This window comes from Cetorhinus maximus, chromosome 2, assembly GCF_964194155.1.
Source record: "Cetorhinus maximus chromosome 2, sCetMax3.hap1.1, whole genome shotgun sequence".
Classification (NCBI taxonomy): Eukaryota; Metazoa; Chordata; class Chondrichthyes; order Lamniformes; family Cetorhinidae; genus Cetorhinus; species Cetorhinus maximus.
Window position 1 is genome coordinate 89596683 of NC_135880.1, and position 24424 is coordinate 89621106.

The 24424-nt window shown below is 42.0% G+C and overlaps 1 protein-coding gene across 2 annotated transcripts in view; it reads left to right on the forward strand.

The window, feature by feature from the left end:
- Positions 1-24424, forward strand: part of LOC144695841 (casein kinase I) — a 296518-nt gene that overhangs the window by 81130 nt on the left and 190964 nt on the right. For both annotated transcript variants that reach the window (XM_078566880.1, XM_078566871.1), the window contains exon 4: positions 7023-7092. In XM_078566880.1, coding sequence (XP_078423006.1) covers positions 7023-7092 — 70 coding nt within the window. The remainder of the gene's footprint in view (positions 1-7022; positions 7093-24424) is intronic.

The following is a 24424-nucleotide window of genomic DNA, read 5'->3' on the forward strand; positions in this document are numbered from 1 at the left end:
ACAAGGTATGGTTTACCTAAGTAAATACAATCAGATCAGGGTTCAAATTTTATGTTACAGATGTTTAAGGAAGTAATGAACAGTTTGGGGATAAAACCATTTAAGTCAACAGCTTATCACCCTGAGTCACAAGGGGTTTTGGAAAGATGGCATCAAACCCTAAACTATGATGAGAGCATATAGCCAGGATTATCCACAGGATTAAGATAGAGGAACTCCATTCTTGTTATCTGCTATTAGGGACGCTCCTAATGCATCGACTGATTTTGGTCCTTTCGAACTAGCCTATGGTCATGAGATATGGAACCACTGAAATTGATTTATGACAAATTGGTGGGTCAAAATTCAGAAGCTAATCTCCTGGATTACGTATCAAACTTCAGAGAGAGATTGGACAGAGCATGTGATTTGGCTAGGGAACATTTAAAGATATCACAGCACGTGATGAAAATGAAAGCAGACAGGAAAGCTGAGGTTCGGAATTTTGTTGCTGGAGAGAAAGTGCTAGTTCTATTACCAGTACTGGGTGACTCATTAAAGGCAAGGTTTAGTGGGCCTTAGAGGATTGAAAAGAAACTGAGTGAAGTAAAATATTAAATCAATACTCCAGATTGAAGAAAGAAGAAGAAGCAGAGGGTATGTCATGTAAATATGCTTAAACAGGACTTTGACAGGGAAGAGGACCAAAAGGAGGTGTTAGTGGTAGTAGATAATCAGAAAGAAATAGAAATACAGGATTCTGAAATTGATTTTCCTCTAATCAAATTGGAAAATGAGGGATTACTTGAAAATTTAAATGTAATGTTAAATTACCTTCCAGACAAGTGTAAAAGTGATTTGGAAAAGCTTTTGCAGTCACACAAAGATATTTGTGGAAATAAGTTGGGGAGGACAGATTTGGCTATACATGATGTTTCTGCAGAAGTTTCATCTTCAGTAAGGCAACATCCTTATAGATTAATTCCGGCAAAGTTATCATAAGTACAGAAAGAAACTGACTTCATGCTTCAAAATGATATCATTGAGTTTAGTTGCAGTAACTGGAGTTCACCTATTGTACTGGTACCAAAGCTGGATGGAACACAAAGACTATGTGTGGGGTGACAAAAGCAGATTCATGTCCCAAACGAAGGTTGGAAGATTGCATTGAGAAAGTGGGACATTCAAAATTTATCACAAAGATTGACTTGCTAATAGGATATTGGCAAGTACCATTATCGGAGAGAGCAAAGGAGATATCGGCTTTTGTAATGCCAAGTGGACTATATCAGTTTAAAGTCATGCCATTTGATATGAAGAATGCATCTGCAACATTTCAACAACTGACAAACAAAGCAGTTGCAGGTCTGAGCAATTGTGCTCTTTATATTGACAACTTGATAGTTTTCAGTGCTACGTGGGAGGAGCATTTACAGCATCTGGAAGAATTTCTTTTTCGATTTACAAGAAGCTAATTTGGTGATTAATTTGGCTAAAAGTGAATTTTCAAAAGTGCAAGTTACGTATCTAGGCCATACCATTGGACACGGTGAGGTGGCTCTGAGAGATGTGAAAGTCAAGGCTATCGTGGATTTCACAAATTGAGAAGTTTTGAGATTTCTGGGCATGAGTGGGTTTTATCAGAAATTTGTACCAAATTTAAGCAGTGTGGTTGCTCCACTGACTGAACTATTAAAAAAAGAACAAGAAGTTTCAATGGACGCAAGAGTGTCGGAAGCCATTCGATAGTTTGAAAACTGTAGTAACTACGACACCAGTTTTGGCAGTACCCACTTGCGCCAGGCAATTTAAAGTGGCCATTGACGCAAATGATATAATCATTGGGGGCCGTACTGTTACAAGAAGATGAAAATGGAATTGAAAAACTGATGGGGTATTTTTTGCTAAAGTTGAATGTACAACAGAGAAGATATTCAATGATTGAAAAGAAAACTTTGGGTTTGGTGTTCGCATTGCAGCATTTTGAAATTTATGGGGCAAACAATTTGTCAGAAACAATTGTTTATACAGACCACAATCCTTTAAAGTTTCTGGACAAATTTCAAGACAGAAATGCAAGGCTATTCAGATGAAGTTTATTACTGCAACCATTTAATCTACAGATTGTACATGTTGCTGGATGAGAAAATCTGATTGCACATGCTTTATCAAGAGTTTGAACTTTAAAGGGAAAATTGGACGTTTAAAGCCTGGACACTGAACGGGAATGATTTCTGTTGATACGAAGGATTTGCATATATATTGTTATGTTAATGCATGCATCTGGTAATGTAATAGTGTAAGTATTTACATAAGTATAGGAGATAGCAGTATAAGATGGGTTAATAAAAATAAAGCAATCTTTTAAAATTATGACAGTTCATTTTTAATAAGGAGGGGATATCAGGAAGATATAATAATGTCCATAATGTTATTGGAATTTATTGTAAAATTGTGTTTGTGTGTGTCTTAATTGAATTGCAGGCAGCTAGGCTGGATGTTTTGATGTCAGAAGGGAAGTTAGGTTTGAAATGTTAAATTAGGTAAACATGGGGAAGTTTTGGAATGTGAAGTGTAAAAGAGGAAATTTGCATTTCTAAACAAACTAGTGTGGCTTGAATTCAAAAGTGGGGGTGTAATGTTTACCTAGTCAGCAGAAGTAGTAAGAAATAGTGTGTTTATTTATTTTTCCCAAAGATTACTAGTAAAACTTAGTGCTATTAGAGATTTTTATCAGGAGGTTAAAGTCCAAAGACATAGTGAAACAATGGGTATTTGTATTCAACGGGGATTCAATAAGTGTGAAATGTCTTCAGCCTGTATGTACCAAACTGCTGTCTTCAGAGGCTGAAGTTAAGAGAACTTACTTTGAATTTGATTGTTCAGGGTATCGTTTACTTTGCCTGGGTCTTTTGAAAAGATGTGTTTTACTGTTGCCATAACGAAAGTGTAACTGGGGAGTCAGATTAAGTCGAGGATTTAGAAGTTATTATAGTAATAATTTGTAGATCTATGCATGTATTTAAGGTCATTTCTTCTTTTAATAAATGTTTAATCTAGTTTTGTAAAAACCTATAAGACTTGGTGGTCTTATTACAACTGAATTCAAGGCACACATCTTGAAATTTATACAAATTGCAAAACAAGTTGTGGCAGTTGTTTCAAGTTTCCCTTTGGGATTTGAATATTTCAGCATTTACCATGAGCTGTGCCACAACGCAGGCCTGTCAGCCTAACCTCAGAAGTGGGTAAATTATTGGGAAAAATTCTGGAAAACAGTAAAAATTGTCATTGAGAGGCATGGGTTAATCGAGGACAGTCAGCATGGATTTGCATGGAAGGCAGTGTCTGACTATTTTGATTAAATTGTTTTGAGCAGGTGGCAAGGAGGATTATGAGGGTAGCATTTTGGATGTAGTCTATATATATTTTACCAAGGACTTTTGACAAGGCCTCACATGGCAAACTGGTCAGAAAATTAAAAACTCATGAGATGCAAGAGGAAGTGGCAAGCTGGATCCAAAATTGGCTCAGCAGCAGGAAGCAAAGGGTAATAGCCGATAGGCATTTTTGTGACCGGATGGCTGTTTCCTGTGGGGTTCTGTGGGGCTCAGTACTAGATCCGTTGAAGTTCATCAAATTTACTGATGATTTAGACTTAAATGTAGAGGACTTTATTTAAGAAGTTTATAGATGTTACGAAAACTGGCTGTGTGGTTGTCAGTGCGGAAGAAAGCTGTAGACTGCTGGAAGACATCAATCAACTGGTCGGGCAGCCAAGTAGCAAATGGAATTCAATCCAGAGAAGTATGAAGTAATGCACTTGAGGAGGGTAAACACGGCAAGGGAATGTACAATAGATGGTAGGATTCAGAAAAGTGTAGAGGAACAGAGGGACCAACAAGTGTATGTTTACAGATCCTTAAAGGTAACAGGACAGATAGATAAGGTGGTCAAGAAGGCATACAGGATTCTTTCCTTTACTGACTGAGGCCTAGAGTACAAGAGCAGAGAGGTTATGCTCAAATTGTATAAAACACTAGTTGTACTGCAACTAGAACATTGTTTATTCCTGGTCACTGCATTATAGGAAGGATGTGATCACAAAAAAACTGCAGAAGAGATTTGAGATGATGTTGCCAGAAATGGTGGATTTTAGCTATGAGGAAAGGAAAGGTGGATAGGCTGGGTTTGTTTTCTTTGGAACAGTGGAGGCTGAGGAAAGATTTAATTGAGGTGTATAAAATGAAGGGGCCGAGAGAGTAGATAAAAAGAAAGTATTTCTGTTAGCAGAGAGGTCAATAACCAGAGGACGTAGATTTAAAGTAATTGGCAGAAGAATTAGAGGGGATGAGGAGTAATGTTTTCATTCAGAGGGTGGTGGGGGTCTTGAAGTCACTGCCTGAAAGGGCGTTAGAGGCAGCAACCCTCATTGTATTTAAAAAAGCTTGCGAATATTTACATGAGATGCTGTGAACTACAAGGCTATGGACCAAGAGCTGGAAGATGGATTAGATTGGATAACACTTTTTCAGCTGGCATAAACACATTGTGCCGAAAGGCCTTCAGTGCCATAAATCTTTTTATGTTTTAACGTCAATGATGAAGAAGTCAAGAAGTAGTTTCACTGGGATTTATGCATTTTGATATTGAACATCCTAACAGAGGCCAATTTGGAAAGATCAAGCTAGTAGACCCAGTATAGTGATGTGCCAAACCACTCTGCCCAATTGGCCTGGTTTACTGGGCTAGTGAATAATTCCCCAAGTCTTGATATCAATGGTGCTGTTTGATGCCTGAATGCAACATCCCCATTAGAATTAGTATTTCCTACGGAATAGGAGAGAAAATTTTGATTTACTTTTTCCAGAATTCCTCACTGTGAAGTGTTAAATTACAAGATTTCTCCTACCTCATAGTAATGTCCTCGATAATCTGGATATCATTAAGTTTCTTATGCTATTTATTGACTGTTCGTGTTGATGGTTTACATTTAACATAGGGCACTGCTGGTACACAGAAATGGTAAATTAACACTGCATGGCTGAAGTATGTCTATCTCGGCTAGTTGCAGCAAAATTTGAAGTATTTGTTTCATTTAATTAATTGCTCAGATGCAATTTGATCAATTTGTTTGCTTGTTTGACTGATTGGACTTATTTCGAGTTGCTCCAACTGGTTTAAGTCATTCACCACCAGATCTGGCTGGACTACATGAAACACTTATCAGGCTCTGCTCTGCTAAGACTGCTCACTCACTCTCCCATGGAATGTAAAGATAACTCATGGCTTTTCACTTCGAACTGCAGACTGTCTCTTTAAAGCCACCTTCAATGTCTGCCCCCCTACCCCCAACATCTCCATGAACAAGTACGAGGAATATTAGTTATCTGTTCTGCTTGTGATCAGCCTTAAGGTACTTCCTCGTACTTGTCTGGATGTTTACAATGTTATACCTGGTAATAGATCCATTTCAATTCATGCCTTTAGTGACTGGTGCCAGGTTAAAGTCTTAGCATGTTATATCGAACTAGGGACATTTTTTTTGCGGTGCTGAACTAAGTTTTAAATGGGAAGAATTTTGAGCAGGGGGTCGGAGGGGGGGGAGGGAAGTGCAGGAGCAGGCGCCGGTGGGTGCCCCCAATCGGGGGCGAGCTGCCATTTTACGTGAGCGGGCCAATTAAGGCCCACCTAGCGTGACGTCTGCCAGGAAGCGCTATGTGCTCCCTGTGCGGGGTGGGGAGGGATTCCCTCAGTCGAGAGTGCGCTCTTTCCCGCATGCGCGCAAAAGAGCACACTCAACTCCCTGAGGCTAAGTGCTGCCTCAGGAAGATTGGTGCCACATTTAAAAATGAAGGGGCAAAAATAAAATTTCCCTGACATGTCTCCTCATGTGACACTGTCACATGTGCTGGGACATGTCCATCACTTTTAGTTAAACTTTTATTAAAATTTAAAAAACCCTCATGAAACCTCATCCCGCCCGTGGGTGAGGTTTCATGCTTTTTCTGAAGACCGCCAGGGCTCCCAGCCTGCCCGCCAACCTTAAGGTTGGACGGGCAGGTCCATTAAGTATCTCAATTACTTTATAAATGGCCTCAATTGGCTGTTGACAGGTCGGCGGGCGCACAGCTGATTCGGCTGCACCCCCGCCGACCTTAAAATTGAAATGACGCGGGGTGATGTCAGGAGTTTTCCTCCCGATGTCATCCTGCATCTGTGAGCGGGCCCCGCCTCCCACTCGCTGACCTAAAGATCCTGGCCAATGTTTTTTTCCACCACACTTTATAAACGAGTGAACCTCCTTCTAAACAATTTGTCTGATGCACTAATTTTTGATAAAGTGGACAAAAAGTCCAGTTCTAATTGGATCTCCTGGCATAGTTTGGATATTCCAAAATCAGTCACATAACCTGAATGAAAATACAAATTTCCGTGGTTCAATATTGCATATTATAGTGTGCAAACTGTACCTGTTACAGGGATAAGAGCACTGACCTGCACAATGTGAAGGACAATGAGGTAGCAGCTGACTGCTATCTTAAATATGAGAGACTCTTAATTCCTGTTGGGTCTAGTTTATATATACACAGTTAAACTGTTATGTATAATCTGCTCTGCCAAAATATCTATTCTCAATGCAGTAATGTTGCTTGATTATTTTTATTAAGAAAAGACCCTGCATTCTGGTCATTGGAATGTCCATCAGTTATTGTCCGAGTTTTGTCGTTTCTTGTTTGGTACCCTGCTATCTGCAAATAGTTGCTGGTACTATTAATGTTAATTGAATAGCAGGGAAGCTTAAACAGTCTTGCACCTATTTGGTTGAGCATAACAGCAGTTACTGAAACAATAACAACACCTTGCATTTATATAGTGCCTTTAACATATCAATTAACAGTGTTTGCAACATTTTACTCAGTTGCTGCATTTCATTGTGTGAAATGATCTGAGATTAATCGATGCAAAAGTGCAAAATAAATGCAAATATTATGGGGTTTACTTGCTTGCATGTTTAAAACGAACATTTTTTTTAAATTTAGGAACCTATGAAGTCCAGAGCACCGCAACTTCACTTGGAATATAGGTTCTACAAACAGCTAGGATCTGGAGGTAAATGTAGACATCTAATCTTCACACAATATTTCTAATTTGTTAATGAATGTTCGTGAGGAGCCTCTGACATTTAATTTTTTGAAAATTTTGGTGAATACTGTTTGTGTGGTTTGATGAGAAGCAATTAACAGTTTGTTCTCATCTGAATTATGCTTGAAGAGCAATAGTTTTGTAGAACTACAGTTGCAATTTTTTTTAAAGGTTTGTCACGCAGACCAAGAATGAATGTTATAAATTGTTTTGTACAAGTGTGATCTTTCCTGTTTGATTTGGTGAAATGTTGCAGATCCAGTTTGACATTGTTTAGAAAACAGTTTTCAAAGTACATGTAATATAGTAACATTTTGGTCTCTATTGGTGTGTAGGTACAAATGTGATTTGCCCACATGGAACAATTTACATGATCAATAAGTTCTGACACTAATTAAACCTTGAAGTGGGCAAAATAAACCCTCTGCATAATACCATTTGTCACTTGGGATAGAAAGTGCAAACTCTGACTTAATCTGTTTCGCTTGTTTACCAAAACTAACTTCTTTCTCAATGGTCGCCTATATAAGAATGGTAGAGGCATTAGCAGAAGCAGAGGAACTTAAACTTCATTGAAGCTTAGTATGAATAACAGATGACAAACTAATACCAAAAATTGAACAACTGTCTATTATAAAAAAGATGGTTGGTGTTGCTTTAGCTGGACAGTTTGTAAGTACGCCTTAACTAACCGCAAACTGCTTACTGGACACCTGTTCCGCCTGAAATTTTTGACATGTTTAAAACCTGTAAGGAATGATTTTGTAATTGATGATGATGGTAATGGAAATTGGTTAGGCACTATTTTCCTGATTGAAATGTGGGTGGTTTAAGTGGTAGGGGACTGTATGTGATTGAGCAAATAACAATGAATGGCCTAGCATGTGATGGTGTGGGCTCATCAGAACTTAATTTGCCCAAGTTAAATACAAAATGTCATTGACCAGGTTGCCGACGGCAGAAAAATTCAGACAGTTTTTGGTTGCCATGATGGCTTTCCATTCCCAATCCTCAAGTATTTTGCCTACTCTTTTCCATCTGCACTTCTTTTTAACCAGTTTGGGCTTTTGTTCCATTCCCTCTTCGGTCTATTTTGGTTAGTTTAGCTCCTCTCCATCAATTTCCTTTTTGAGGCCAGAGCTTCAGGCTCCAGCTGTGCTCCACACTTTCCCCTTCCTCTGCTGAAGGCCTGCCTGGGCACTTCAATTCCACTCTCTTCTCCCTCGCATTAATTTTAGGAGCTTTCCTACACCTGCCAGGTTCCTATTCCACTTGTGTAGGGGGTAGTGACACTTTTGTTGTAGACCTGGAATAAGAGTTCAGAGATGCCCCAGGCCTTCTCCACGCCGGGACTAGTAGATCAGCTGATTTTGCTGACAACTGCTCCTGCTTGTATGCAATGATTGAAACTGTGAAGCAACAGGAACAGTGCTCAGAGAATCACCTGATCTGCCAGTCCAGATGCTGACTATGTATGTGCATGTTAAACACATGCTGCCCTTACAGCAGTGACATTGTATCGCCTATTCACAAGCTTGCAAACTTGTACCACCTCAAATACAGATGCCAGCATCACTTTCATCTTATTGATTTATTTTTCACCTCTGGGTCTCAAAAACCCTTTTATGCTTATCACTTTCCTCCCCCCTCCCCTCACCCCCACCTCAACTTCACTCATTGAGATCTGCTATGTGCTTTTACCTTACCAGCTTTATGCCCAACTTATTCCCTCAGGCCATCCCTCTAAGGCCCCAGCTCCCGCCCAATTCTGAGCATCGGGTTTATCTGCTCTGAACTGTTAAAGTTCTGCAATGTGCAGTATTTGTCAGCTGTATGCTGTTTTTTAGATCAGAACCTGCTGTTCTCCTCCCAGAGCCCAGATTTTCTTATAGCCAGTACGTGTTCTAGCACCTTGACTGCTTGTGAGTGACCAGCCTGGACTAGCACCTTGACTGCTTGTGAGTGACCAGCCTGGATCACTCCATTCGACCAGGTTTGTTTTGATTTTTATCTGGCTTAAATCTTTTAAAAGGAAGTTGCAATTTCAGTGAATCAGGAAAGGAAGTTTAACCTGCATTTGGCAGACATGCCAACTTTTGTGTATTGATCGCAAGTGATAAGATTTCTGAGAGATTGAGCCTCATTTGTGATCTCATGAGAGGCCTGTGAAGTGTTGGGATTTTTCTGCTGCGGGCGTTTGCTTGGAGAGTTGCTGGCTGATTGCTAATTGTCAAACAGCGATTGGTGTGCACTTTAGTTTTTGTCCTCATGTCTGATGATTGTTTCCAAAAAAGTATTATAATTTTCTAAATTTTTCCACTTTTTCAACAAGCAGTATTGTATCAGTGATTGCTTTCTGAGTGAATGAGAGAGAACTTTCAAAACGGATCAAGTTCAGAAGGTTTTTTTGGGCTTCATATCCTATATCAGCCAATGAAAGGCACTCTGTCTCTTTTTAACTTTCATTCGTTGGATAGGATGAATTAAATATGAGAATCTTTAACTTAACTTATTGAAGTCTGAACCGACTTCTGGCAGAAAACTGAACTGAAGCAAAGGCCTATACACCCCAGTTTAATAATCAGCTGGATTCATTTAAAAATGCATTGCTTCATTGCCTATTCAATGATGATTGAAGTGTGTTTCGGAACAGCCATCAGGGAATGAAATTTGCTTTCCAATCCCCACAAACTTTCCAAGCAGGTAACACAGGTGCTCTGCGGGGCCCAAAGTTACTGCTGGCTTTTTAAAATTGTGCTCAGCCCTCAAATCATTTAATTGAAAGTGCAGAGAGCTGTGTGTGTGTCCCTCACGCATTTACTCTCTCCTTTCCTGTCTTTCTCTCTCTCTCTCACAGACCGTCTCACTCACACTCTCCTTCCCTCCCTCACTGTCCCTCTGTGTCTATGTCTGTCTCTGTCTCTCTATCCCCCTCGGTCTGTGACTCGCTGGCGCTCCCCCTCTGTGTATCTGTCTCTCTTTCCCTCTCTGTCTGTATCTCGCTGGCGCTCCCCCTCTGTCTGTGTCTCTCTCTCTCTCTCTCTCCCCCTCTGTCTGTGTCTCTCTCTCTCCCTCTGTCTGTGTCTCGCTCGCGCTCCCCCTCTGCCTGTGTCTCTGTCGCTCTCTCCCCCTCTGTCTGTCCGTGTCTCGCTCGCGCTCCCCCTCTGTCTGTGACTCTGTCTCTCGCTCCCCCTCTGTCTATGACTCTGCCTCTCTCTCCCCCTCTGTCTGTGTCTCGCTCGCGCTCCCCCTCTGTCTGTGGCTTGCGCTCCCCCTCTGCCTGTGACTCGCTCGTGCTCCCCCTCTGCCTGTGATTCGCTCGCGCTCCCCCTCTGCCTGTCACTCGCTCGCGCTCCCCCTCTGTGGCTCGCTCGCACTCCCCCTCTGTCTGTGGCTTGCGCTCCCCCTCTGCCTGTGGCTCGCTCGTGCTCCCCCTCTGCCTGTGGCTCACTCGCGCTCCCCCTCTGCCTGTGACTCGCTCGCGCTCCCCCTCTGCCTGTGACTCTGTCTTTCTCTCCCCCTCTGCCTGTGACTCTGTCTCTCTCTCCCCCTCTGCCTGTGACTCTGTCTCTCTCTCCCCCTCTGCCTGTGACTCTGTCTCTCTCTCCCCCTCTGCCTGTGACTCTGTCTCTCTCTCCCCCTCTGCCTGTGACTCTGTCTCTCTCTCCCCCTCTGCCTGTGACTCTGTCTCTCTTTCTCTCCCTCTGCCTGTGACTCTGTCTCTCTCCCCCCATCTGCCTGTGACTCTGTCTCTCTCTCCCCCTCTGCCTGTGACTCTGTCTCTCTCTCCCCCTCTGCCTGTGACTTGCTTACGCTCCCCCTCTGCCTGTGACTCTGTCTCTCTCTGCCCCTCTGCCTGTGGCTCGCTCGCGCTCCCCCTCTGCCTGTGACTCGCTCACGCTCCCCCTCTGCCTGTGACTCTGTCTCTCCCTCCCCCTCTGCCTGTGTCTCTGTCTCTCTCTCCCCCTCTGCCTGTGGCTCGCTCGCGCTCCCCCTCTGCCTGTGGCTCGCTCGCGCTCCCCCTCTGCCTGTGGCTCGCTCGCGCTCCCCCTCTGCCTGTGGCTCGCTCGCGCTCCCCCTCTGCCTGTGGCTCGCTCGCGCTACTCCTCTGCCTGTGACTCGCTCGCGCTGCCCCTCTGCCTGTGGCTCGCTTGCACTCCCCGGTTTGGCATTACTGATCTAGACACCAATATACAGAGGTGACATTTAGAAACTTGCAGAAAGATGACAATGTGTAAAAGCAATCCAAAGGCAGTAAGAAAGCCAAATAAGATGCGGAGACTGAACTGCAATTAGGACTGGGAAAGAAGAAGAGAGTTCCAGGAAGAGAGAGACCATTTCTGTATTTGTGCATTTTCGAAGCCAATGGAATTAGTAGGATCACTATGCTTTAAGCATTGACAAATTTCATGTCTGATCCATACATAACTATCTATTGGTGAAGAGAAAATCCAAAACTAGGAAGTAACTGATAACAGTCCTGGACATTTTGGAGGTCAGCACGGTGAAATTGTTGCGATGCACCACTGCTTTGTAAAACTTAGAATTTTACTTCTATTTTAAGACAACGCTGTATAGCACATTAACTATCCAGGCTTAAAACAGTTCTGAAGAAGTTATATTGGACTCAAAACGTTAACTCCGTTACTTCCTCCACGGATGCTGAGTTTTTCCAGTGCTTCCTGTTTTTATTTCAGATCTCCAGCATCTGCAGTATTTTGCTTTTATTTAAAACGGATTCAGTTTGGTCCCAAGATTTAGCTGTTAGATTTTTCTTTGCCATGAACTGAAAGTGGACTGCATCAGTATTGCTAACTGTAAACACAAGCAGTCTTTATTTCTTCAGGTGAATTCCACTGCCAGATCTAGACTTAAATGTTACGGTAATGGGACACAGGAGTTGATCCCTGTATCACATACTTGCACAGAGCAAATCACTAACTTTGGACAACCAGAGGTGCAGTAGAAATTGGGTACAGATAACTCTTGAAGTAATAGTCATGAACTAATTGTTTTAAAAAAAACTGAAGGGGAACTGTAAACTTAAGACATGTACTTCATTCAACCAACATGGATTTTTTCTGGGCCAGGGAAAGATGTTCAAAAAAATACTTCTGTGACACTCCCACTATTGCCAGATCATGGAGTTTTCTTAAAGTTTCCCATCGCCATCCCAGGGGAGAAAAAACAAAATACTTCATAGCCAAATGAGAAGTGATGAGCTTCCCTCTAGCAGTTTTAGTCTGGCAGGCAAACATTTTCCCTATTGGGACAACTCTGTCCTAACACACAAGATACATTCTCAGCTTCCACTGTTACTTGCTGGCCCTCTTTGGAAACTCTCCCTACCACTGAATGCTTGCCACCTGTAGTTGCACAGATTCATCCAGTTGCAGATCAGACAAAGTGAATGAATTTCAAATGATTTGACACTACTAGTTCTTCCAGTTGATTACATATTCTATCCAGTCACTGTTGGTTAGGTTTTCTGTTCTTTATGAAAATACAAAAGTCTTATTTGTTTAAAAAGTAGTAAATGTGTGCATCAGAAAAGACTATCTTAAAGATTGGGTGAGAAGCTGAAGTGCTGTTACATCCTTTGTGATGCAAGAAATGCCTTGAAAAATTGCATTTCATAAGTTTTAAGTTTACATTAGGCACTGGGAGTTAATTACTTTTTCCAGAATATTACTTGGAATATTGATTCATACTTATAGTTTTCTGATACAAGTATGTTGTTTGAATTTCAATACATGGGGTTTTTATTAAAAAAAGATTCAACCAGAAGTGTGAAACAGAGGCTCAGTGTTATCGAGGCAGGTGGGAGTGTCGATATGAATCCTCAACCTTGAATCTGAACCCATGAAGTCTCAGACTTTAGGTCAAAAGTAGTTAAGAAAATCTCCTGCTGATTACCAACTACTATCCTCCCTCAGCTGATGAATTTGTATCCCTCCATGTTGAGAACATTTGGAGAAAGCACTGAGGGAAACAAGAGTACATTGTGTAGGGGACTTCAATTCTCATCATCAAGAGTGGGCTTGGTAGCTGGCCAAGTTGCTGCCAGACTGTGCCTGCAACTTTCTTGTGTTTGCCCTCACTAGCCCACCTGCTGGAGAGACAGCTTACTGTGGTAACTTTGTGAGAAGTGATCATTGCACAGTCCTTGCATATGCAGTCTTCTTCAAAGTGATGTATTGTAGCGTGATTACCATGCCAAATAGTGCAGACTATGACAGATCTAGCAGTCAAAACTGAGTATACATTAGGCTCTGAGTCAGCAACAACAACACCACAATCTGTAACCTGACGGGTGTCTCACTCTGATCATCAGCCACCCTGGAGACCAATCCTGATCTAATAGGGGGTGCAGGTGTGCTGAGTAGCACCAAGCATACCTTAGAAGAGACATTTATCTGTTGTAGCTGATGCTGCACAAATGAAACATCAAGTGTGGCAGGCTAACCACATCCCCCCCTCAATCATGGTGCAAGCACATGAATACAAGAGCTGAGGCTAGTGTTTGAAGGTATCTTCAGCTTAAAGTGCTGATAGGCAATCTTTCCCGTTTATGGATATCAACAGCATCTTAAATTTATATAGTACCTTTAATGTAATGAGACGTCCCAAGGCACTTCGCAGGAGCATTATAAAACAAAATAGGAAACCGAGCTGCATAAGGAGATGTTAGGTGAGATGGCCAAAAGAGGTAGGCTTTGAGGAGTGTCGTAAAGGTGGAACGTGAGGTCAGAGGTATATGGAGGGCATTCCAGAGCTTGGCCTAGGCAGCTGAAGGCACGGCCACCAATAGTGGTGCCTTCTGCATTGGGGATGGACAAGATGCCTGAATTAGATGAGCTCCAATATCTTGGAGGGTTGTGGGGCTGGGGGGAGTTCAGAAATAGGCTACGGTGGGATATGAAAACAAGGATGAGAATTTTGAAATAGAGCTATTGCTTGACCAGGTGCCATTGTAGGTCAGCGAGCCCAGGAGTGATAGGGGAATGGAACTTGCTGTGAGTTAAATGGGTGGCAGCATTCTGCATGACCTCATGTTTACAGAGGGTAGAACGTGGGAGACCAGCCTGGAGTGCATTAGAATAGTCGAGTCTAGAGGTAACAAAGACATGAATGAGGGTTTCTACAGAAGATCAGCTGAGACAGTGGTGAAGTCAGACAAGTTGTTGAGGTGGTATTAGGTGGTCTTCATGACGACAAGAATGTGAGGCTGGAAGCTCACTGTGGGGTCAAATGTGACACCAAGGTTGCAAACAGGCTGGCTTAATCTCAGTCTGTTGCCAGGGAGATAGATGGAGTAGTTCTGAGTCTTTGACTTGCTCATGTAGCCACAGTATTTATATGGCTAGTCCAGTTTGGTTTCTGGTCAATGGTAACCCCCAGGATGTTGATAGTGGGGGATTTGGTGTTGCTAATGCCATTGAATGTCAAACGCATTCTGTCTCCCTGCTTTATTGGATAAAGGTATTGCATTAGCGATTTTCCAATCTTCTGGGATCTTCCCAGATCCTAGAGAATTTTAATTTTGGAAGATCACAACCAATGCATCTATCACTGCAGTCATTTCTTTTAAGACCCTAGGATGCAGGCCATTAGGTCCTTTAGTTCTAATAGTTTTCCCAGTACCTTTTTTCCTTATTAATTGTGATTTGTTTTAAGTTCCTCACTCCCTTTTACCTCTTGATTTTCAAGTGTTCATGGGATGTGTTTTGTGTCTTTTACAGTGAAGACAGACACACAATACCTGTTCAACGCTTCTGCCATCTCCTTATTTCCCATTACTATTTCCCCAGCCTCAGCCTCTGAAGGACCAACGCTCACTTTAGTCACTCTTTTCCTTTTCAAATGCTTGTAGAAACTCTTACTGTCTGTTTTTATATTTCTAGCTAGCTTTCATACACAAATTTTTCACTCATTATTATTTTACTCACCCTTTGCTGATTCCTACAATCTATCCTATCTTCTGACCTACCACTAACCTTTGCACTTTTGTATGCTTTTTCTTTCAATTTGGTACTATCCTAACTCTCTGAATTAGCCATGGATGCTGCATTCTTCTCATAGCCTTTCTTTCTCAATGGAATATACCGATGCTAAGAATTATGAAATATCTCCTTAAGGTCTGCCACTGTTCCTCTACTATCCTATCTTTATTTTCCAAGTTCACTTTAGCCAACTCTGTTGTTATATCCACGTAATTGTCTTTATTTATGTTTAAGACACTCGTCTTAGAACCATGCTTCTCACCCTTAAACTGAATGTGAAATTCCAACATGCTATGATCATTGTTGCCTAAAGGCTCCTGAACTATAAGGTCATTAATTAGTACTGTCTCATTGCACATTACCAGATCTAAAGTAGTCTGCTCCCTGGTTGGCATAGAACGTACAGCTCAAAGAAATTGGCCTGAATATTCTCTGTGCACTCAACTTACAGCCTGCCTTTATCAATCTGATTCATCCAATCTATATAAAGATTAAAATCACCCATGATTATTGTAGTGCCATTCTTACAAGCCCCCATTATTTATTCCTATATACTCTGCCCTAGAGAGGTATTGTTAGGGGGCCTATAAATGACTCCCAGAAGTGACTTCTTAACTTTGCCATTTCTTAGCTCTACCCAAACTGATTCTACATCTCGAACTTCTGAACTAAGGTCATCTCTTAGTACTGTAATAATGTTAGCAACTAGCCTTGACAGCAAGGTAGCATTCAACTGCGGATAGCAACAAGGAATCATAACAATGGTCAATGGGAAAAGGGATGCCCTCCAATGCTTGATATAACCCTGACACAATAGAAGATTGTGGTTGTTCAAACGCTGTTTATTGTCATCTCAATACCTCATGACAGGAATTCCTTGGGAAGCTTCCTTGGCCCAGCTATCTTTTTCTGCTTCACCAGTTCTGTTCTTTCCATCATAGTGTTAGGAAAGACTGACTATATTGGCTGATGATATAAACATTTCTAATTTCATTCACAGCTATTCTGATAATTATGCAGCTTATGCTAGCCTACAGCAGAATCTGAATAATATCTAGATTGGGTAACAAGTAGCAGAGAACATCTGTCTCGCAGGTGAAGACATTTCAAACAACAAAAAACAGCCTTGCCCCCCTGATCTTTGGAGGCGATACCACTCCAAACCTTCACCGTCAGTATCTTGAAGATCAGCATTTACATAAAACCTAACTAAAACAGCTGTATCAACACCATGTTTGCAAGGTCAAGGAAGGTACAGGTACTCAGTGTTGCTTGACTCATCCCCTAACGGCTCAAAGTTCCTCCATCATTAATGAAGTTCAAGAGGACTGTAGAAGGGCATGCCAGGAGCATCACCAGACACACCTTAAAATGAGGTGTTGACCTGGTGAAGGGTTACTTGCATGTCAAACAGCAGAAGCAGCATGTGATAGACAGAGTTAAGCAATCCCACAGTCAACAGATCAGATCTAAGGTCTGCAGTCCTGTCGCGTTCAGTCATGAATGGTGGTGGACCAAAGAACAACTAACCGAAAGAGGAAGCTCACAAAATTCCCCATCCTCAATAATAGGGGAGCCTAGCACATCAGCGCAAAAGAGAAGGCTGAAGCATTTGCAACCATCTTCAGCTAGAAGTGCTCAGTGGATGACCCATCTCAGCCTTCTCCCGAGGTCTCCAGCATTGCAGATGTCGGTCTTCAACCAGTTTGATTCACTCCACATGATATCAAGAAATGGCTGAAGGCGCTGGATACAGCAAAAGCTACGGACCCTGACAACATTACAGCAGTGGTACTCAAGACTTTTGGTCCTGAACGAGCCCACCCCATGCCAAGTTGTTCCAATAGAGCTGTGACACTAGCATTTACCTGACCAATGTAGAAAATTGCCCAGGTATGTCCTGTCCATAAAAAGCCAGACAAATCCAACCCAACCAATTACTGCCCCATCGGTCTACTCTCCATCAGCAAAGTGGAAGATGTTGTCGACAGTGCTATCAAGCGGCACTTATACAGCTTAGTTGTGGTTTTGTGGGGGCCACCTGGATCTGTATCTCATTACAGGCTTGGTTCAAACACGGACAAAAGAACTGAACTTGAGGTGAGGTGAGAGTGACTGCCCTTGACATCAAGGCAGCATTTGACTGAGTGTGACATCAAGGAGCCCTAGCAAAATTGGGGTCAATGGGAATCCAAGGGATAACTCTCCACTGGTTGGAGTCATACAAAGAACAAAGAAAAGTAGAGCACAGGAACAGGCCCTTCGGCCCTCCAAGACTGCGCCGATCATATTGCCCGTCAACTAAAACATTTTGTACTTCCGGCGTCCGTATCCCTCTATTCCCATCCTATTCATGTATTTGTCAAGCTGCCTCTTAAACACCACTATCGTACCTGCTTCCACCACCTCCTCTGGCAGCGAATTCCAGACACTCACTACCCTCTGCGTAAAAAACTTGCCCCGCACATCTCCTCTATAGTTTTCTCCTCTCACTTTAAATCTATGTCCCCTAGTAATTGACTCTTCCACCCTGGGAAAAAGCTTCTGACTATCTACTCTGTCCATGCCACTCATAATTTTGTAAACTTCTATCAAGTTGCCCCTCAGTCTCCGTCGCCCTAGTGAGAACAATCCAAGTTTCTCCAACCTCTCCTCATAGCTAATAACCTCCAGACCAGGCTGCATCCTGGTAAACCTCCTCTGCACCTCCTCCAACACCTCCATATCCTTCTGGTAACGTGGTGACCAGAATTGCACGCAATATTCCAAGTGTGGCCTAACCAAGGTTCTATACAGCTGCAGCATGACTTCTCAGCTTTTATACTCAATATCCCTGCCAATGAAGGCAAGCATGCCATATGCCTTCCTGACTACCTTATCCACCTGCGTTGCCACTTTCAGTGACCTGTGGACATGTACACCCGGATCCCTCTGCCTGTCGATGCACTTAAGGGTTCTGCCATTTACTGTATAATTCCTACCTGTATTAGACCTTCCAAAATGCATTACCTTGCATTTGTCCGGATTAAACTCCATCTGCCATTTCTCCGCCCAAGTCTCCAACCGATCTATATCCCGTTGTATCCTTTGACAATCCTCTTCATTGTCTGCAACTCCTCCAACCTTAGTGTCGTCTGCAAACTTACTAATTAGCCCAGTTACATTTTCCAAAAATCATTTATGTATACTACAAACAGCAAAGGTCCCAGCACTGTTCCCTGCGGAACTCCACTAGTCACAGCTTTCCATTCAGAAAAGTACCCTTCCACTGCTACCCTCTGTCTTCTATGACCAAGCCAATTCTGTATCCATCTTGCCAGCTCACCTCTGATCCCGTGCGAATTTACCTTCTGTACCAGTCTGCTATGAGGTACCTTGTCAAAGGCCTTACTGAAATCCTTGTATATAACATCCACTGCCCTTCCATCGTCAATCATTTTTGTCACTTCCTCGAAAAACTCGATCAAGTTAGTGAGACACGACCTCCCCTTCACAAAACCATGCTGCCTCTCACTAATACGCCCATTTGCTTCCAAATGGTAGTAAGTCCTGTCACGAAGAATCTTCTCCAATAATTTCCCTACCACTGACATAAGGCTCACCGGCCTGTAATTTCCTGGATTATCCCTGCTACCCTTCTTAAACAATGGAACAACATTGGCCATTCTCCAGTCCTCTGGGACCTCACCCATAGCCAGTGAGGATACAAAGATTTCTGTCAAGGACCAGTGAGGATACAAAGATTTCTGTCAAGGGCCAGTGAGGATACAAAGATTTCTGTCAAGGATACCTAGCACAAATGAAGATGGTTGTGGTTGTTGGAGGTCAGTCATCTCAGTTTCAGGGCATAACTGCAGGAGTTCCTCAGGGTAATCTCCTAGGCCCAACCAGCTTCAACTGCTTCATCAATGACCACCTCTCCATCAGAAGTAGCAATGTTAGGTGACGATTGCATAATGTTCAGCACCATTCACAACTCCTCAGATACTGAAGTAGCCTGTGTCTAGATGTAGCATTCAGGTTTGGGCTGATAAGTGGCAAGTAATATTCACACCACAGAAGTGCCAGGCAATGACCATCTCCAAGAGAGAATCTAACCACCTACCTTTGACATTCAGTGGCATTAATATTGCTGAATACCTCACTGACAACATTCTGGGGTTATTGATCAGAAATTGAACTGGACCAGCCATATAAATACTGGACTACAAGAGTAGGTCAGAGGCTGGAAATTCTACAAGTGACTCACCTGACTTCTCAAAACTTTTTGCGATTTACAAGGCACAAGTCAGGAGTGTGATGGAATACTCTCCACTTGCCTGGATGAGTGCAGCTCCAACAACACTCAAGAAGCTTGACACCATCCAGGACAAAGCAGCCTGCTTGACTGGTACCCCATCCACCACCTTAAACATTCACTCCATCCACTAATGCACAGTGGCAGCACTGTGTACCACACACAAGATGCACTGCAGCAACTCACCAAGGCTCCTTTTGAAAGCACCTTGCAAACCCGTGAATTATACCTGCTAGAATGACAAGGCCAGCAGATGCATGGGAGCACCACCACAAGTCGCACACCATCCTGACTTGGAACTGTATCGCCGTTCCTTCACTGTTGCTGGGTTAAAATGCTGGACCTCCCTAACAGCATTGCAGGAGTACCTACACCATATAGACTGCAGTCGTTCAGGAAGGCGGTTCACCAGCACATTCTTAAGGGCAATTAGGGATGGGTAATAATTGCTGGACCCACGTCCCATGAATGAATTAAAAAAAAATGCAAGATGAAAGTTGGGAGTGCAATGGAGAACACTCTTATCTGGATGAGTGCAGCCATGACAACACTCAGCTTGACACCATTCAGGATTGAAAAGTTCACTTGATCATATTACTGGAATCAATATTCACTCTGGCCACCACTACCGCTCGTGCTTGCACTATGTATGATTGACACAATCTCACCAGTTTACCTTGACAGCGCTTTACTGTCCGCTGGTGGGGAATGGGTTGTGGATGCTTCTGTGCACATTGGAGTTCCAAACTCCAAGAAAAAATAAGTAATGCACTGTATTTGAAAATTGACAAATTTTATGCAGGAATCCAAACTTAATAAGAAAATAACCGGAAAAAGAGGGTGACACAAAAGAAAAGCTGCTAACTTAAATATGTAGTTGTCATGTTTTGTCAACAGACCCTTTGCAAACACTAATGTAGGAGTGCAGCCAGCATGATGATGTTGGATTTTTAATCATTGATTTGTGAAAGGTGTCAGGGTGAAGGAGAGTGAGAAAAGACAAAAATTAAAGGGATCACAAATTTCTTTGTATAGAACCAGAAATGTATCTGGAACCTTATGGTTACAGCCTATTGTTTTTTTGTCAAGCTTGGTAGTACCATCCTTGAGTGGAGTGAGGCAGGGCGCAGTGTGGCAAGGGTTTGGGTCAGCTGGGTGGGTATGAAGAAAAGCTCAAGGCTATGGGAAGCCTTAAAATGTTTTATTTTGAATAATAGCTGGCAGTTTTATTTAAAGAAGCTGTAAAAATGGCTGGTGTGGAAGTGCGCTTAAATTTGTCAGAAATGCTGTGCTAAGGTTTAAACGTATGCTCCTGTGATGGGAATGCTTCAATGGTGATATTGGCTGCCAGAACTGGGAAAATGTTATACTCCATTGTATTAAGAATTTTTAATCCTGTTGAGTACAAAATAAATCACTGCTTTATGATTAAATCTTGGGCACCCAAATATCTTTATTTAAATGTCAGAATATCTTGCGTTCAGCACATACAACTCAAGTGGAACTCTCAATCTCTTTGGTAATGGCCAAAATATTGTCTTTTTTGCAGGTACTGGAAACTAACTGGTTTTGCTTGCTGATTGACTTTCATGTTCACAAGGAGTAGTAAGAAGAATTTAATCTGATCGCAAGGCACTTTGTATTTCATGTGTTGTGTTTGTCGTTTCACCCAAGCACACCGCTTTCTTATGCAACCTTGCTGCCTTTAGTATGGCTTCACCATGAGCACACTATTTTATCTCATATATATAAAAAATACTTTTGCAGGCATGAAGGATGACAGTTTTTGGAGTGATGGGAGCGGAGTGTGTAAGATGCCTTTTCAAATTCAAAGATCTGAGAGAGATTTCATCACTGGCAGGCTGTAGGCCTCATTCTTCAAAATTCAGATAGTTCTGATCATGGACAGTTTTCAAACAGGCCAGTTTGTTTTGACATTATGACTGTAGATCCTTCAGTTCACTTGCACACTGATTTACCATGTTCGCTTTGAATTCCTTCGATTTGCATAAGCAACTTTCTCCACTGAAAAGATCCTGATGGGTAAACTCTTTAAAAATCCCAAGCTGGACCTGGTCTCCAAGTGAGCAAAGAATTTTCACAGGTGCTTATCTTGACTTTTGCTCTTGCATGATACAGATCATTTCTTAACTGAATTTTTAGTTTCATTATTTGTGTAGAAGGTCAAAAAATGCAGCTGGCTTACGGAGTTGAGAGGCGATCCCTTATCAATTGGCAAAGCTCAAATTCACCCACTTTAAAGGAAAATAGAGGGAACAAGTAAAGTTTTCAGAGAGCTTTTATTCTTTTTGTTCTTTTTTTTCTTTAATCTACGTGGGACATGCAACACTTGCATTGTGGAAGTGTGGTGTGATTTGACATCAATCTGGCAGCGCTGTTTTTACTGGGCTACAGTGAAGTGAAGAAGCATATGTAACTTGGATTCCAGCATACTGCACACTCTGTAAAAAGTGATTTTGATTTTCCTTTTGGCTGAACAGTTGGTAAAGAGCGAATTGACCATGTTCCAAGGAGTAAAGTAGAACTGATCTTTTTGTGTTAAGGCGTCCCCTGTTTAAAGTGTGCTCTAATAGGGCATTTTTGTTTTTAGCACGGTTGGTAAATTAGGAACTTCCACAATAGAGTGGTTACTGGGTCTTTTTAGGAACAAACTGCTGCTCACTGCCTCCCTCCCTGACCCCCTCGACTCGCCGCCTCCCCCGACTCACTGCCTTTCCCACTTGCTGCTTCCCTACCTGACCCTTCTGTTTTGTGCCTTCCCCCTCTCTCTGTCCTGTCCGCACCCTCCCTCTCACTCTCAGCTCCTATGGCTTCCTTGCTCGCTCCCTCTTGTTGCCTCTTTCCCAAGTCCCTTCTCACTTCAAGGAGAGGTTGTGACGAGTGAGGGCAAGCGGGAGAGATGGAGAGCTGGAGATCCAGTGAGCTGGAGGCGTGAAGCGGTGAGCAGGAAGTAAGTTGAAGGAGTTAGCACTGTAAATTAGCCTGAGTTAGTTAGTTAGCTAGCCAGAGTTAGTTAGTGGATTTTTGAGCCAATTAAGTTCAAGGCAGCTAATAGGTTTTTAATGTAAAAATTGCAGATCAGGAATGTCATCTACCCTTTTTGCATGTTTGCTTATGGGAAAGTGATTTTCATTTAGCACACCATTTTTTATGAACACATTAGGAGTGCTAAAAGAGATGGGATAGTTGTACTCCTTTGGAGTAGCCCTCAGTGTTTTTTAAAAATTGACTGACTTAAATCGCCCAAAGCTTGAGGATATAATAGACTAACTTGTTTAAATGGATTCTAAATTCCAGTATGGTTCAAAGATAGTTGTCAAATATTTCTGCATTGCTGTTAGCAATGTAACTGAAGTCTTGTTAACCTGTTTGTGAAAGCATTCTTATGTGGTTCCTGTTTAGTGTGCTGTTAGTAAGAAAGGTCCAACACACGCACATCAAAAGAACTGCTTTTAGCAGCAAACACTTAACAAAATCTTGCATACAGTAGTTGCACTGTTGTTGGACTAAGGCCAAGGTATGAGTTCTGAGTAGATGAGAGAGCTCTCTTTACACTTACTTTTGAATTCATTGTTTTATTCTCAAATCAAAACGTGACTTGCACTGAAGGGAATTGTTGTCTTTAGCATCTTTTGAGTTAGCATGTGCACTTGCTCTTCGTTGTTGAATTTATTTCATTTGCATTTTTAATCACATATTTAGAAACAGAAGAGAAGTATATTGCCTGTGAAGAATGAATTGTAGCATTCTCTGATTTGCCCACATGGGTTTTCCACAGCCATTGGAGAAGGTATGATGGTTGGAAATAAAGTTCAAATGCAATTTCCAAACAACTTGGATTTTGTATATAGGTTCATTTTAACACTACATTTAACTATTTGTGTGTACCGGTTTTCATGTCTGAGCATTAAACATCATCTGAAAGGAAAATCATATATTTAGGACCTGTGATGGAACCTATTCAATTTTTCTTTGTATTGCTTTCCATAATCATTCTCCTGTCTGATTTTTCTCTCTGTGCTCGGCTGTGGTGATGTTCAACATCTAGGTATTAAGAATGAAAATGTCTCCCCATGTCTGCATGAATTGTGAAGCATTATCAAATTTGACAAATGATTTCCTCCATTCATTTGCGTTTCTTTTTGAAAATGGGCCCATTTGGTGTCATCGACATGGGATTCCACATCTACAAACATGATGTACTTTAAGTGTCCATCCTCAATAATTTCAGAATCTCAAACTTGAGATATCTTAGGGGTGAAAATCTGTGATCTCTGCCACTATAGCAGAGAGGGACTTGCTCAGCCTTTAACAATTATGCAATTTAAACAAAGTGGGCTGACACGGTTGGAAATTATGGCATTGTCTAGCTGCTGGAAAACAATGCCAGCGGGTACAGCTGAAGAAAGACATTTGGGGGGGGATCCATTCAGGACCCTTTCATTTCTCCAGGAGATCATATTACTTCAAGCAGGCATGCTTGTGGGAACCAGATGTGGGACTGGTGAGAGTTTTGACAGATGATGTCATCTCACCTCTTCTTCCATGACTTGAATTTCCCATTTCTTCCTGGGGAGTTGCTGCACAGGATAAATGACTCCTGTCTCAGTAGACTGTGAGTGCTGAAGAAAGTTGGGGTCCCCTTAAATGACTTGGTGTATCAAATCCTTACCTGAATGCATTTACGTGATCGCAATCACAATATGACACCAATAACATGAAACCTTGTTTAATTTAAAAGTTGTAAGACGTTTCTTGTCTCTCCAAGATGCTGAATGTGTTTAAAAATATACGCTAAACATTATAGCTTGCTAGTGCAAATGTGGTGCAATTTTCATCACAGGGAGTACAAAAGATAAGAAAACTTGTCTAAGTTCTTGAATAATTGTGACCATTTGCAGTTTAGTTTTTGGTGAGTTAAATTCTTAAATACTTCCATAAATGATCTGCTACCAATGCTTAGCATAGAGCAGTGAGT